The 16,481-nt window shown below is 41.3% G+C and overlaps 1 protein-coding gene across 19 annotated transcripts in view; it reads right to left on the bottom strand.

Moving 5' to 3' along the window:
• TMCC1 (transmembrane and coiled-coil domain family 1) overlaps nucleotides 1-16,481 on the bottom strand; it is a 131,142-nt gene that overhangs the window by 22,053 nt on the left and 92,608 nt on the right. The window contains exons 1-2 of one of the 19 annotated variants that reach the window (XM_082768113.1): nucleotides 5,856-5,876; nucleotides 4,443-5,094 (exon numbers count right to left, since the gene is read on the bottom strand). The exons of 14 other annotated variants lie outside the window; for them this stretch is intronic. In XM_082768113.1, coding sequence (XP_082624239.1) covers nucleotides 4,443-4,463 — 21 coding nt within the window. In that variant the 5' untranslated portion in view covers nucleotides 4,464-5,094; nucleotides 5,856-5,876. 4 more of the 19 variants (XM_082768114.1, XM_082768111.1, XM_082768112.1 and 1 more) reach the window with 4 other exon arrangements.

Here is a 16,481-nt window from a genome sequence, read left to right as displayed (position 1 = left end):
TCAAAGTTGAATCTATTAACAGCTTATGCTAAAAGATAAACATTTTACAACATCAAGATTTGTATTTCCTGTGTATTTCTTTGTCATTCTTATATACAATTTGACATACGGTTCCCTTATTTAAAGCCTTTCTAATGTAGCATACACATAGCACATCTGCAAATACTACATTTGCTAGAGAGCTGTGCAATAGTTGGCTTCAAACGTATCTTCCCTGCTCAAATGTAGCTTGCTGTTTAGTTCTAAGCACTGCATGGCACTCCTACATTAGCACCAGCTAAACCCATGAGACTGTTCGAATTCACAAGGGCAGTCAGTACAGCACAAGGAATAGACTGGCTGCACACCTGTGACACATGCCTGAGGAAATCTGAAGGAAAATGGCAAACAATGAGACAACACAGAGACTGTTGCACTGAGGGGATGATGAGTACCCGGGAGAATACGGCAACATGGTAGTTGTCTAGAAATCCATACAGAATACTGTATTACCAAATACTGAAGTCAGTATGCTGCTTTCAGTATTCACGTCAAACCAAGATTCCTGATCTCAAACTCCGTCTAGAAACAAGTCTTAGTGCTGACAGCACACGCTACTGGCTGTAGCAGCACCTCCACAACCCAACCTCAAAAGATCCATGAACTACGCTGACAGCAAAACTGCCCACATATGATTTAGAGAGTAAGAATACAGCAGCCCATTTTTTTTTATTTCTTTCTTCAGTTCTCAGGAGGTGATGCATTAGGCTGATGTTACACACACGAAGATGCAAAGTACACAGATCTATCAAACTCGAATGTTGAATACAAATAAAAACCCTTCTTTCTTACTGTTCTCTGTCTTCACTGCTGTCTGAACCACTTAAACTCTAAGTTTTTAACAGAGCTGTTCCCAAGAGCCACCTGTGTGTCACTTTTGTTATAGAGACTGATGAATTTAGTAAGTAAATATCTAGTATAGTAGATCCAGATCTTCCCAGAGGAATATAATGAGTCTATTAAACAAATGTGATTAGACACACAAGCTTCAAACACAACAGTAACACTATGCAATTTCTGTGATTCTGTGAATTGAAGAAAACCTAGAAATTCTGTGATTCTTTGATTCTCTACCAGGTCTTCTGCCGACGATAAAACCTAGGCCCATGTCGATCTACAGCAAAAGCAAAATGTCTGGATCCTCTATTTCTTTTTTCTCTAAACATTGGAGGCACAATGCACAAGGGAACTAATTGCAACAACTTGAAAAGAAATATCTTCTATTTTGCATTGGAGATCAGAGCCTCAAAGCCCTTACTGTCTCTCTACAGTATTGAATAAATGTGGGGGGAAATAAAGCTTACTGTTAACTCAGGCTTGTGAAACAGCAATGCCGAGGCTAGGTTGCTAACTGAGACCAAAGAAAACTACTTACTCATTTCTGAAGGTCACCGACTCCATGGGAAGCTATATGCTCTTGTTTTTTTTTTTTTTCCACCTGAAGTAAATCATGATTCTGCAGTTTGCTTACTACTTCCTGAAAATACATTTTGCATACTTAAAACAGCAAAACAAGCCGTTGCATTTAAAAAGCTACTGGTTCAGACATCTCTCTGACACTGGGCTGCATTTACTAGCCTTTTCTTTCATCATTCATTACGTTATACCACCAAACCCCAGAACAGAAAAAAAAAAACAAGAACAAACAAACAAACAAACAAACAAAAAAAACAAAGACAGAAAACCCCCAGAACCAACAACATGTTTGATCTTCTTTATAGAACGTAACACTCGCTCAGACAGGAGTCTTTTTCATACTTCCCAGCTTCTGAAGTGAAGACAAGCTATATAAAAACAACCACAGAATACAACAGCAGTGCCTAGAGGAAAACGCAGCGTTTCCAAGACTAATGCTACAAAATGAGGTCAAGCTCTACCCAAGATCTAAATAAAACAGCCAAGTAAGATAACTAACGCCATCCTAGCGATGCTCCACGAGCCTCTCACCTTCACGGGCTCACAGAAGTCCCTTTCACAGCATACGCAGGTACAGCAGCACCACATCAACATCACCGCATGGCCAGCTGCAGCCCTCGCCCCAGCGCTGGGCGCTGCCCTGCAGCCGCCTGCACCACGCCATGCATCTCAGACAGGCAGAGCGCTGCTGCCAAAACGAGCATCGCTGTGTGCACAGCACTCCTGTGCTGCCGATGCAAATCAAGTTATGCTCAGAGCTCACTGCCAGCTATGCACCTCTCCTTCAGATGGAGTGTTTGCTTTAGATGCAAAAAAAGGCTGGGACTGCTGGATTTAAAGCTACAGGGCTTTTCATTCCATGTCCAACACACGACTTTTTTTTTTTTTTTTTTTAAAGAACTGCACATTTGAGCCAAAAAAAATGGACAGGATAACAGGCAGACAAATTAGTAGAAAATTAAGAGAATCAAGATGACATATGTGTTCCTCTGAAGACACAAAGTAGTGCACTTCATGGCAAGATTCAAGCAGAATCAAAAATAGAGATTCAAAGATGCACAACAAGACATAAATCCAGCTATAAAGTATACACTCTATTTATATCACCATTGAAACACTACTCTTTAAAAATCACTAAATAAAATTTTCAGAGGATTAGTGTGATGTCCTGTGAGGCAGAAACTCTAATTAGAAAGCAATTGTCATGCAAGGACTCAAGCACAAAACTGTGCCAGCAACAGTATTTTAACGTGTCTTGCTGTCATATTTAAAAGATATAAAGCAAAAGTACATCACCCTGTGACCACCTGACGCATGGGCAGGCACTCTAATCCAGAGCACCATCTGCCAGCAAGCCCTACTCCCTCAGACATTTAAAGAGAGCCATTCTCACCTTGTGGCTTCTTTTCCCCTTGCTCTTCTCTGCTGTCTCACTGATATTTCCCGTTTGTAGCAAATATTACTAACCTAGGATAGAAATAGATGATCTCAAAGCTAAGTTGCGTATAATACATGTACAAGCTTGAGATCTTCAGATTAATCCAGAATATCTCCCTGCACAATGTTTCCAAGGCTAAAATACTGGGAGCCAACAAAACCAGAATGAACATGGACTTTTAAAAGCTTCCTGCTGCCTTAGACACGTAGCATGTTTGCAGCCAGCATAGAAGCAGGATACAGTTTTCCTTTTTGTCTGTCCCTTTGACTCTTAAAGATGCTAAAAGGCATCTAAGTGTTTGGGTTTGATGGTGGTTTTTTTGTTTGTTTGTTTTGTTTTTTAATAATAATTCTATTAACTTGCAGCTGCAACACACCGTTACAACATAAGCTGCCGCAAAGCCATTCCCTCTTCTGCATGTCTGCACACTAGGTAAAGACATCCCAAGAAACTAAAGTATAATAACCAAAGCAGAAGCATATGCTGAACATGAATGAAAGTGAAACTGACATAATTTATCATATTACCATATATTCAAAACTGCAATGTACTGCCATAAAAATGTTTGGGAAAAAAAACCAACACAGAAATAATTCTGGATGTTTTAAAGGAAAATTAATAGAGCTGACATTTATATTTCTATACAGGAATTCTCCGTCAGTAAGGTTTAAATAGGTAGGTGGTGTCTATAAACTGATTCACCTTATATGAATATTATATTGAGACTCTGATCACAAGAACACTGCTCTTTTTTTTTAGAGCACACAATTCAATCTAGCAAAGCTGTTGTAAAGAAAGCTTTTCATAAAATAAGTTTGTGCTACTTACCTGCACCAGATGAAGATCCCACCCTACATTTGCAAAACCTTTGACATCAACAAGCTGCCCAGGGGACATAGAGGAGTTTTACAACACTGTGTTCTAGCCTGCCAGATAACTCCTGACATGGCTAGCTGCACTCCAGAGCAGACAGAAGAAAAAACCAGACCAAAAGGCACCCACCCTGTTGCAAGAGTCTAGTGAGAAATCTCAGCTAAAAAGCTTGTCCAGGCTAAATACAGAAACTAAAACAATTTCTGCACTTGCGTGAGCGTTTCAGCACACGCAGTATATTTTGAACCTCAGTCTACATGACAAGAAATTAAGAGGCATGATTCCCTCATCCAAGGGGATGCCACATGGCAGATCTCACTCTAGAGAAACAACATCTATACCAAGAAACCTTCAGATTTCTAAGACCTTTTATTTATTAATAATAGTGGATCCCACCTAAGAAAAGTGAAAGGGAAGGGAGGTGAAACTCCTTGTGCACAAAGAACATAATTAGCCTTATTTAGGAAGCAATTTATGTTGGTTAAAACCTAGCTTTATTCATGGGAATTCTATTGCTATTCAGACAGATCATTTCACCACATAAAGCAACAAACAAATCCAGGAAAATACATGCAAATGTGCTCATTATTTTACTTAAGATGATCAGATAGCCTTCACAAATTTTGCAGAGCAATAAAAGCAACAACAAAAACAAAGAAAAAAACCCACAACCTACCAAGCTGAATATCACCTCCATTAAGAGCAATCAGCTTCATTTCTCAGAGGAACGCATGCTTTCTTATTAATATTTGTTACACTCCCAAAACATGGCTATGGTGCATTGATGCTCCGTGATGTTTAAAGTGGACTTCTATACTCACAGAAAAATAGAAACATCAGAGAAGTGCTTCAAAAGCTATTCTTCCATGTAAACAGAACTCAGGCTCTGTGCAAGCCTCACTGCTGCAATGGTTCCTGTGAGGCTTCCCTAGTGCCGGCCACGCCGAGTGCCGGGTCTCGGCTCTCCACACGCCTTGCACAGCAGATGACGACTATCAGAGCAGAAACCAGATGGCCTGACGAAGCCCTTCCGTAGCGTGGGGCCACAAACGCTTCCACTGTCCAAGATGAGAACAGAAAAAGACTCAGAGCTCAAGAGACAGCAGGGAGAACTGCCAGAGGGGACGTCCCCTAGGGTGGAAGGCGATGGAGGGTCTGAGCACCCAGGCTCGCCTGCAGGTCTTCGCTGCTCTGGGCGCTCACCCCACACACGTCCTCTAGGCCTCCGATGGTGAGTCCTTCCTAACTGTGCTGGCACAAAGGGGCGGCAATGAAGGGTAGCCCATTTGCTTTCTACAGCATTTCTTTCCTGAAGTTACTTGGTAAAACTGGAGGGAGGAGGGGCAGAAAAAGAAAAAAAAAAAGAAAAAAAAATGCACATGAGCTTTGATGCGGCTTAAAAACTCCTGGAGATTAGGTGGTCATATGACCCTTGTAACAAGATGAGGACTCTTTCCAAGACTGCTTGAAACCAAGAATATTAGGGAAGAAATAACATGGAAGCTAGCTCTATCTGGTGAAATGTGAATGTTGCAAATATTAAATAATATAAAATATGAAGTAAGAGGGCGAGAAACTGGAAGAAAATTTAAAAAACAATTGGCAACTATACCCTTCCTGTGCTGTTCCCTGAGCTGGTGCTCAGGCTGTGAAGAAAAGGTGACCTCCACTCCCTCCTCCTAATCTGGAGTATTTCATAACCTCCACTCTCTCCTCCTAAACTAGAGTATTTCATATATGTGAAATATCTGTGAACACCTGAGGTGCCCATCTAAGTGATAAGAAAGTGAGCTTTAGCAAGCTCCTCACAGCAAGAATTTAAGAGCACGTTATAACAGTAAAATTGGGAAAATGAGGTCAAAAGTAGCAGTTACAGGGGGGAAGAATCTTTGAAAGAGCACAGGAGCCTACAGAGGCAGAATACAATTAGCAAAAAAAAACTAGGCCAGCACCCTAGGAGGACATCCCTAATGTGGCTCCAAGTCCTCAGCAGACACAAACAGCAGGGAACTCAGGATAGTCTCACTGCAAAAACCGCACCAGGCTCTGTGGGGGCACAGCACAGCCAGGCAGATGTGTGGCCACTCACCTGCTGCCCTTCTCCTCCACCTTCCTGCTGCGCAGGAGGGCTCAGGAGCTGCTTATCTGGTGAGACTTCCTGGAACTGCACAAACGCTCCTGCTGCAGGACACAGATAACCAAAATGTCAGGGGCAGGGGAAAAACAGGATTAACTCGCTCAGGGCTGAAACCAAATATTTCAGAAGATGCAGCTGAATGCCAGTACTGCAGATGCATCAGGTGTGCTGAGTAGTACTTCATATTACTCCAGGCCCACAGTACTGTGGGCAAGTTTAAGAGAAAAATCAGATTCACAATTTGCTAATTTATTACACGATTTATCTTTGTACTATCAGGCTTGAGTCACTGCTGTTTGTAAAGCTTTATGGTTTGGATTACTAAACTTCATTGCTCACCTCTGAGACCACTGCATATAAACACACTGGAATACGAGGTCCAACTGACACGTGGCATGAGGCAAGTGGGAAAAGAAAGCACATGCTCAAAACCTGCTTGCTACTGCTGAAACCATATCCTTATCAGAGCTTAACCTGGTATGGCCTTCATCTGCAGGAGGAAGGAGATTACTCCATTTAATACTAAGTTACATAAAATCAAAGAGAAACGGTTGGAGAAACAGAGAGTGGGCTCTGCATTCAGCAACTGCAAATCAGAAGCCTCAGCAATCCATGGCAAAGTAAATGTATAGTTGTATTTTTCTATTTTTGAAATCCAGTACTGAAACTAGTCATCAATCTAAAACCTATTTTTGGAGTATTTGTTCAGACACAGGTTTTATACTTGCATTAATCCTACTTCTTAATGATTCAGGAAGGGCTACTAAGAGGCCAACCTAGCATTGCGCACAGAACATCAATAAAAGTAGAATGAGTTGGGGTATCAGCTCCCTTCATACTTCCTGGGTACATACAAGGCTCATGAAATCCAGATCTGCTTTGAGCCTTCTGAGTCAGGCTCTTCACAGGAAGGATGACAGGTAAGGGGGAGGAAACGTTACAAGGCGGTGGAGTTGGTATCAGCACATCAAATTACACATATTACACTGGATTTCTGGAGACAGCACACGACCAAGTTACAGATGAAAAAATTTCAGACCACCTTCTCTCATGCCCAAGTAATTTCATCTCTGCTGCATTCAATGCAGACGAACTAATCACAAACATTGTGGTTAGAAGTCTTTCAGTTCCATACATAGACACAAGAGCGGGGCAAACACACTCCTGCAAAACTGCATGACTAAGACAGATTTGATTAAAGATGGGGCTAGACTACTAGAAATTCAACTTCCAGGTATGTAAGCACTGCTATGATACAACTTCTGTCTGTATGCATCTGGAAATTTTTCACAGTTCAAAGTATAATCATAAAGAGGGAGAACTGAGTTGTGTTAGGGAAAAAAATCCACCCCTGACTGGTCTCAAAAGAGCCACTTTAATAGGCATAAAGCTCACAAATTCTGAATTTTAATTAGGAAAAGCCAGCTGAAGAACCTGCTTTTGTCACTCCCAACAGCTTCAAGACCATATCTCTGCTAAATGCGAGCATTGGGCAGCTGTTCACACATGGATGATGAAGCTTCAGCCCCCCCAGCAAGGAAAGAGGAGCTACACAATTGCCTGGCACATGGGAGCATGCAGTGTGGTGCTTGGGAAGGGCTGCAGAGGCCAGGCCACGATTTGTGACCCCCAGCAGGCAGAAACAAACCCAGAGGTGTGGGCGGAAAGCAGGGGTGCGTGCACAAGTGCACAGGAATGAAGGAAGGGGAGTGCGTGCACACAGTGCCTGTATGGGAGGAAGGAAGGGAGGAGAGAAGCAAGGGCACAATTGATTTTTAAAACCTGAAGAAAACAGAAGGACTTGCTCAGCAGCCAACACTTTTTAAGCAAGTATTACTTCCAGCTGTTTGTGCATGGATGCTTATTTAGGTTATCATTTTCTTAAATCCTGATACTTGCAGGAACAATAGTTCTTCTTAATTAACTTGATTTCTTCATCATCTCCTTTTTGTGCCTGACTAAATCTGGTGGTTGTACACTGTACATACTTATTCATATTCAAGCTAAACATAACATGAGTCGATACCAGAATATGTCTGGACTGTATAGTGCATACATTAGTTTCATCCACTTGCAATTGAAAAATAGTAAAATGACCACAAACTTTGTTGTGTTTTTCAAATTAATTATCTGTATTATTTAGTGTGGCTTTTCTGTCAGTTCAAAACAAGAGGTATGTGTCCGCAACTAACACACAGATTTAGCACACAGACTAAAAACAATGCTCTTCAAAATTGGCAAACATTGCCAGATTTCAACTGTGCCTGCACACACAACGTAGGGGAATTTATTTTCAGAAAGAACGTTTTCTTTCTGAAGTCCTAAAGAATTCACAATTCTCCTGATCTGCTTGAAAAGTAAGAGGCTTTCTTCTAACTAAACTAGGAAATCCCTTCTACATAAATCCAAAAATCACTGTACATTTATAAAAGTACAAGACATCTGCTTTACAGTGTATTTAAACATAACTACAGCTCCAAAAGACTGTTTAAATAGACAGCAGACAGGAAGATGTTCCAGCAGTTTAACTCCCTAACCGAAACATGGGCTCCCTAGAAATAGCGATCTGAGGAACTCTCTTTCATCTCTTACTAACATTGCAAACCTTATTCTTGGTGTGGCACTTGAATCCATCATCAAAAATTGTAATTGCTCTCTTTTCATTAGCTCTGTTCCTGAAGAATGGTTCAGTTTGTGGCTTTTTGTAAGTCAGGGTACATGGGATCCTTAGCTTGGCAGGAAGCTACAATAGACACATGGCTCAGCTCTTAAAAATGTTCCAACTTAGTTTATGAAGTGCTGTGTGACACAGTGATGAACAGTGAAGTTTTCCTATCTTATAGCCTCTACAGTGGCTAGGACTGCTGGGGTTGCATCATTGCTTATTTGTAGGTTCTGGTTTTCTGAGTACAATTTTCCTTGTACAAAGGGGTAAAGATGCATTGGAGTTACCAGCTGGATAAAACAAGGTAGAGGAAGGAAAAATAGGAAGGAAAGGGACCTAATTTCCCATGCTGAGCCAAACTTTGAACCCACATATAGATATTGTCTCTCAGTAAAGGAAACCTTTCTCCCTTATGTTCTACAAAGCTACAATTACTGCTTGCATAAGGACTACAGTGTAGGTATTCCCCTTCTTCAAAACAGTATTTGTTGGAAAAATAAAAGGTATCTTTAGTGTAAAATAACACAACATCATAATACTAGAGTTTGTGGTGCAGGTTTAAAATGGGGCATGTCACCTAATATTTTCCATCACAGTTACTAAAGCACTGAGCCTTCATCAAAGGTAAAGATTTCAGGAAGCCTATTACTGACTGAAAATATCACCTCACAGGCCACTTCAGTCTAGGTTTTGTGCCCGTTTTGCAGCTGCTGACAAGTTTGTAAGGACTTCAAGCTGAACAATGAGTCTCTCTCTTGATAGGAGTTATTGATATATTCCACTGTTCAATGCAGGTTAAGAGCTATGAAATCAGACTTTGGCAAGTAGGACTTCAGAAGGAACAAGTGGAGTTTCAAATAATTTTATCTAAATACTTACTCAAATCTTTTTATCCATTTCAGCAAAATGGGTTATTAAATATTTAATAGTCCTCAGATAATTGGATGTTCACTTCTACATTTTGTTCAGATACAGAAATTAGTTATAATTAAGTATGAATTCATAGTTTCACTAAATTTCTACAGAACTCCTAAACAGGGCAACACAGTAATAATGCTAGCAGGATGTAAGAATATCTACACAGTAAATCAATGTACAATATTTCACATAAGTAAACAGGTGAAAAAAAAATAATAGCTTGCTTCCATAAAGCCTTAGAATGAACATAAATTACTGAAAATTCAATGCCACAAAATTCACCAGTATTAATCAGAGCTTTATATAACCACTGAAGAGTTAATAGTCAAACCCTACTCCCAGGTCAACAATCTCAGTGATATGAGGAATATTGCGTAAGGTTTTCTGGTTAATTATGAAGCGATTATTAAGTTTCTGCACTGCTGCGAGAAGACCTAATCACAGCTATCTTGGCTTGATCCATAATAACCCCCCAAGAACTGAAAGCTGACAGGCTGTTCCCATGCTTACTACCCAGGCACAAGGGCTAAAGCCACCTTAGCATTCTTGTTGGCATATACAAATTACAAAACCAGGTGTGATTATAAAAGCTGCAATAACCTAGTGGTATAAGGTACCATTTGGATCAGAAGCACTCTAAGCTAATCATTATTTAACATTTACCTTCTCATTTAAATTTGTAGGCTTCAAAGTCACTGCACAGAACTGGAGATCACTTCCGCTGAAAATACCAACTGGGATAAAATTAGTATTGAACTTATCTGCCTTTTGTAGATTTCATTATTTCATTCAAACTGTGCTCTACATTGGACTCGCTTACCTTTCTACTGTTTGCAGCTTCTTGCCCCAGTGTTAATCATCATAGGAAGAACAGCCCTTACCTTTTCCACATACCTTTTTCAGAAGGCATTAAAACGTTTCTACTAGTGCTTAATACTAAAAAAATGAAGGCTGGAGAAAGGTAGTCCACAAATACTGTAGCACATCCTATAGCACTGATATAAGTGCAACAGCTTTGATTATGTTTTTATAACTAGTTTATCACAAAATACCAATACTGAATCTCAAGGAAGAGACCAAAGCAGCCTGTACTGATGCAGCTGAAAACTAAAGTACTGCCAAACGACAATCTACAGTCAGAGCTGTTGTTAGCCAGTAGATGGCTCCATGAACCAGGTTAGAGTTTAAACTTATGTATGAAAAGGCAGATCGTCCTTTAGGAGACTATCAACATTAAGGACATCTTACAAAGAATACTGATTACTGCTGCATCAAATGAACTTTCCAACAGTATTGATAACTGAACTCAAATTGCTGCCTGCCACATTGCTGCTAGACACACACACTTAAAATGATGACAACAGTTCAGAACAGGGCTTCTCAGTATTCACATCCTAGTCTGGAGACTGAAAAAGCTTTTGCTGTTCTTGCTGAGCTTGTCTATTCCAGCTGTTCACGTGATAACCCGAAACCTCACTTTAAACAAACCTGTTAGTGCCGATTAAGCTCCACTTTCAAATTTAAAGTGCGACTTCAAAGACTTCAGTCCAAAGGACGTGCATAAATGTACATGCAAAACTGCATTAAATCCCACTAAAGCGAATGTGATCTTGATGCAAAAGAAAATTCTAGCTTGGGGGTGTAAGACTGAGTCAGAATTTTGCTACTCTTGAATGGAAATAACTGACCTGCTTTTTTCTTCCTCATGAGAAACTCATCATCCATCCTTTTTGGTGTATCCACACCGTCAGGGGACCCAGATCCTGTTTAACTGCAGGCTGTCTGTTCCCCTCTTGCCCACACTCACATGCCTGCTGGTGTGCTCCTGAGGTCCCACGTGTAGAAAGCTAAACAGTTCCCTGACAAAAACATCTGGAGTCACACTGACCCCTGGGGGTCTACTGGACAGCCTTTGCCCAAGGCTCCCCTCTGACATTACTCCAGCAGGTCTCCAGCACACTCAGGAGTCCCTCATGCCACTTCCCAGAGTACCCAGACCTTCACGTAGGCTACCTCTGATTTCTCCAGAGCTGAGGCGGCGCACACAGCAGGTATGCTCTGGGTGAGCCTGGGGCAGTGCATGGCCGGTGGCTCCCGACCCCTCGCCCCAACCGCCAGAGAAGCTTCCAGAGCCTGGCCTAGGAACCCGGTGGCAAACCTGGCCCAGGGACAGCTCAGGGATGGCCCTGCCTGGCCTGGAGACCCACCGGGGACGGCTGCCAGCATTCCTGTATGTCCCACCACTGTGCCTGCCCCAGTGCCGACAGCCCACAGAGGGACACCTGGTGAGGAGGTGACATGCCCCACTAAGCACAGTGCCATCCTGTTTTGCACAGTGAGGGACCCCCTTTCTCACCTTCCAGGTCCACCTTCCTGCCTCCAGGCTGCCCTTGCAGGTTGAAACTGCAGATGGAGGAGCACAGAGATCTTTCTGATCCCTACCTGCAATCAATTCCAAACTTTGGGGCACCTTCTGATGATTCTGGTGAATGGAAAAGGAAGTGGGAAGACACACTGAGCTTCTGAAGTCCAGCCTGAGCAGACCCACCATTGCCAACCAACACTTGAAGCACCCGGCTGCTTACAAAAACCAGCACTTAATTTTGAGGGCACCTTATGCTACTATCCCATCCCACAAAACTACAACAGGCTGCCACTAGAGTCCCATGAGCCACACTAGAGCCACCACTGTATCCAGAACAATTCAGTGCTTATCTACTCACAGCTCTGTTTTTCCTCAAATGACACCAAATATAAAATTTGAGCATTAAGAGTCCAATTTCATTTTTTGATATATTTTAGAGCCTACAAATGTAATAAAAACCATGACCCATTTTCAAATTGGGTATAAACTGTTTTAGTCGTCGTCTTTTTTTCTCTCTCTCTCTCTTTTTTTTAAATAGGCAATGAAATGTTTAACCAGTTAGGAATCTGCATATAAACATATTTTACTTCTTCCCAACATGGTAAAATATAAAGACTTTTAGCATACTATGCAACATCACTGTGGTTCAGCAGAAACCATATTCAAGGCAAATTGCCCAGTCTGTATAAAGGATTAAGTTTACCAATAAAGCTGCAATCTAAAAACTGCACAGTGATGAAATGGAAAAATTCCAAGTAGGCTTGGTGTTTCGTTTCTCAATACTGCTGGCGTGTACACCACCACAGGGCCCAGTGTAAGCCTAACTGATACAGAACACACCCACCCCTCAAAACCCATTTCTCAGCTGTGGTTCAAACTGCTTTCACTTCGCTTCAAGCAAATTTTACTTGTCAGATTACCCATATATGTTGGATATCTATGTATCAGAATTATGATTTCCAGTCATCACACTGTGAAAGATATTTGGACATGCAAAGCTCACACTCTCACACCTTCTTATTAAGATCACAGGGAAAAAAAAGCCCACACGAACCAAAACCCACCTTCTCAACTTGTGGTGTCTTGGTGTTTTAGCTTTTAGCATTCAGAGACCTGATTTCCTTTAAAGTGTCAACAGGGGACTGAGGTGATGCACCAAGTTGCTCTATGTTAGTCACAGTATTTAAAAACATGACTTGCCTAAGCCCCTGCAATGGCGAGGCAAAATGCATTTGCTGGAACTGAAAGGCCATAGACCATGATTTAGTATGATACATTTTGTTCCCAACTTGCAATAAACTTCATGTAAAGCACATGATACAACGGGTTGCTGCACTTCAGCTGACATAGGATAAATTGTTAACTCAATAACAGATCTGAGGGTCTGACATTCATTAAAATGGTTTGCATACATTTAATTTGATATTTCTCATCAGAAACATCAGAACCCATTTCACAATTTCTAAAGGAGCTTAATGTCCACGGTCATTTGTAGATGTACTTCTTCCTTTGTTGTTGTTAGTGGTGGTTTGTTTCTGAATGCTCTTCTGCCATGCAAGTAGACCAAAGTCGAGGTGTAAGTGAAAATCTGGAACTACTGAGGTATTCGGAACTTGTAATACTTCTACAAAAATCCTCATGGCAGAAAAGCTGATGTAGTTCACCGGTATCAGCACGCCCATCTTTCAGGTTTGCATAATATGATTTATGAAGTAAACTCTTGATTAGTTACGTAGTCAGAACTGATGTCACAGCAGATTGGTTGTAAAGAAAGCGGATTCCCTACACGCCACAAATAAGATGTCAATACATTGTATAGAAGGCTCCCTTACTCCAGAACACAAAACCAAGATGTGAATACAAACTATGAACAGGGCCACTGATTGCACAAACAAATGCAAACAAAAGAAAATATTGTTGCTCTTGTAGGTTTCAGAGCAAGTATTGAATAAAATGTGGACTCCGTTCTACGTATGCTCTGGGTTCGTAATGTGCAAGAGGCTGCTAAAGTCAGCGACCAGCACACAAGAATCCCTATTTTATCCCTTTTTTTAAGAAACAAAATAATAATTTGAACAACAACATTGATTGATCCAACCGTCATGAGTGCTGATAAACTTTGCTCATAGTAATCCTATCCAAAGCTTTATGAAACTATATAACTCTGGACCACATTATGTGGGCAGAGAGCCATCTAATGATCAAATATTCTCAAGATGTGTTCTAGCTTAATTCACTGACAGAAGGTAGGAAATTTTATCCCTTCCCACAGACTACAAAGGCAATTGGCTATCACAGAAACTAGCATTTGTGTTTGATTATTTCCAAGTTATTTTTGTCTTCTCCATCAGTCTTCCCCAAATTAGCATCCCCTTACTTTCCAAATAAACACTGGTCTGTAGCTTATAGTGTACATGACCTTAAATCCAAAGCTATACATTATTGATGGAGAAGAAATTGCCAAATTGATGGTATCTCTGGAATTGAGTTCTTGATAAAGCAGGAAGCATTAGCTTTTGCAGTTCTCTTTAATATATTTGATTAAAAATCTTTTAATACTGTGGACTGCTCAGCAAGATACCGCTGTATTTAACCTTTTTTCATTGCTTTGAGAGCCACATTACTCCTATTGGTAGCAATGACTTTCAGTGTTGCTTAATGCATTTAGACACCCTAAGAACGTATTATTTCTAAATCTGTCCTTTTACAAAACACTCTTCCTCCAGAAGCTCTCTTATCTAGTATTAGCCTTGGAGCACCCCTTCCTTTACCCTTCACACCCCTACCTGACAGTCAAAAATCATGGGAACGTCCCTTGAACACCCTAGACTGCCTCCTCATTGAGAGGCTTTATCTTCGGCTCCGTTTTGCTCATGAGGAAAGCTTGACCTGTACTCTGCTTCCCCCATGAACCTCTGCACTTCTGCCTGTTTGCTAAATCCCAGCTCAGAGCATGAGTGAGCACCCTCAGTGCGATGACCCTCCAGGAAGCAGAGCAGACAGGAGCTCGCCAGGCAGCCCTGAGCCCCATCCCCATGGCCCCGGCCCTTCTCCAGCACGCATCCTGTTCTGCCTCCTGACAGAGCCCTGGGCTCCAGGCGCTCTGCTCTGGATTAATTTCCATTCTCTGCTCTCACATATCAACCTCCCATTGCGGAGGTGTGCTTACCAAATCAAGGCTTTTCTGTTGCTCCGAAACTTCCCCTTCCCCTGCTGCCCTCTCATTGTTTGATTGTTAGTTTGTGTGTGGCCTTTTTTTTTTAAGATTTAATTTTCATTTGGGTTACGGTCTTAAGCTTGTTTCACAGGAAGGCAAATTTGACTGGCAATTGCATTGTCCAGATACGACCCTAGTTCTGTAGAAAATGAACTGCTATTTGCCCTGTTTTAACAGCTATCTTCTCTGGATAATGCTGAAGCTTCCAAGTGATAATACCCAGCTAATTTAATAGCTTGGATAATGTGAGGAAGCTGCAGCACTGTGAATAGCAATGACAGATCATACTGAACAATAAGTCGCTGTTCTGGGCTGACTATTCTTGGTGGCCATGGTGAAAGTGGAATGTCAAAGCACTATTAAAAATAAAAACAGATCCCACTATTCTGTTTTACCAAAAAAGAAAGCCCCACAACTCAGAATTGTTTTTGACAACTAACATGCAATTCTTTTTTGCAGATGACCTATGAGAAGTGTTTTTTCTTTAAAAAAAAAAAAAAAACAAACAAAAAAAACATGCAGCCCTGTGCTATTTTTTCCATTGACAGTGTATAAAAGAACACGCAGAACATGTCCTTTCCGCTACATAAACTCTTCCCTTTAACCCACGTCCCCTTATACTATAGCAATATGAATAGCAGAAATTCTGATCTCCCAGTTTTGTTGGAGAGGTACTGAAGACCTAGATACTTGAAGCTAAACTGACGACACAAGAAAGCTGAATTTTTAAAACCACAAAGATTAGTCATCAAAACTGAGTATGTTACAAAAATAGGGCTGAAAACAGACTGACTAAAAATAATTTCTCCTTTTAAATAGCTCAGTTGTCACTTTTGTGCTAGTTCTCTGGGCATCTTAGCCTGGCTTTGATAACGCCTCATATAAAAATATAAAAAAACATTCCTTGTAACTTGCAAAAAAAGCAAAAATTGTACGAACCAAGACTTTCTTCCTACTTTCAGCTCACCTTTAAGTTTTGGAATTGGCTCTACATTCTGGGCGAGCAACTCAGCACAACAGAAAAAAAAAAAGCTCTCCAGTAAAAAGAAAATAGTTGAAATGCTTTTAGTATTTTCACTTTTCTTTGTCCTAACAATGCAGCTCTGTCCTCTGGGAACAAGAGGACACAGGCCAAACACAGTGTGTCATTCTCCCACTTCCACTCCTATGGAGCGCCGCTGATGTGCTCCCCCCACCTCTCGGCCCCAGGACCTGCTGTACCCTCGGCCCCAGCCCCAGCCGCCTGCCGCTTGCAAAGCAAAGCGGAACAGAACTGGTTTCAAACAAAGCCCCCATTCAGAAGATCAAACAAAAACCAGAAAATTAGCTAGACACAGCACCACAGCGTGGATGGGGAGATAGAAATCAGTGCTAATGCTAGCTGTGACCTAAAGATTTAGGAAGTTTCTTCTG

Source organism: Aythya marila, assembly GCF_965140915.1.
Source record: "Aythya marila genome assembly, chromosome: 10".
Lineage (NCBI taxonomy): Eukaryota > Metazoa > Chordata > Aves > Anseriformes > Anatidae > Aythya > Aythya marila.
Note: the sequence above shows the minus strand (reverse complement) of the source record. Positions and strands in the feature narration are given on the sequence as shown.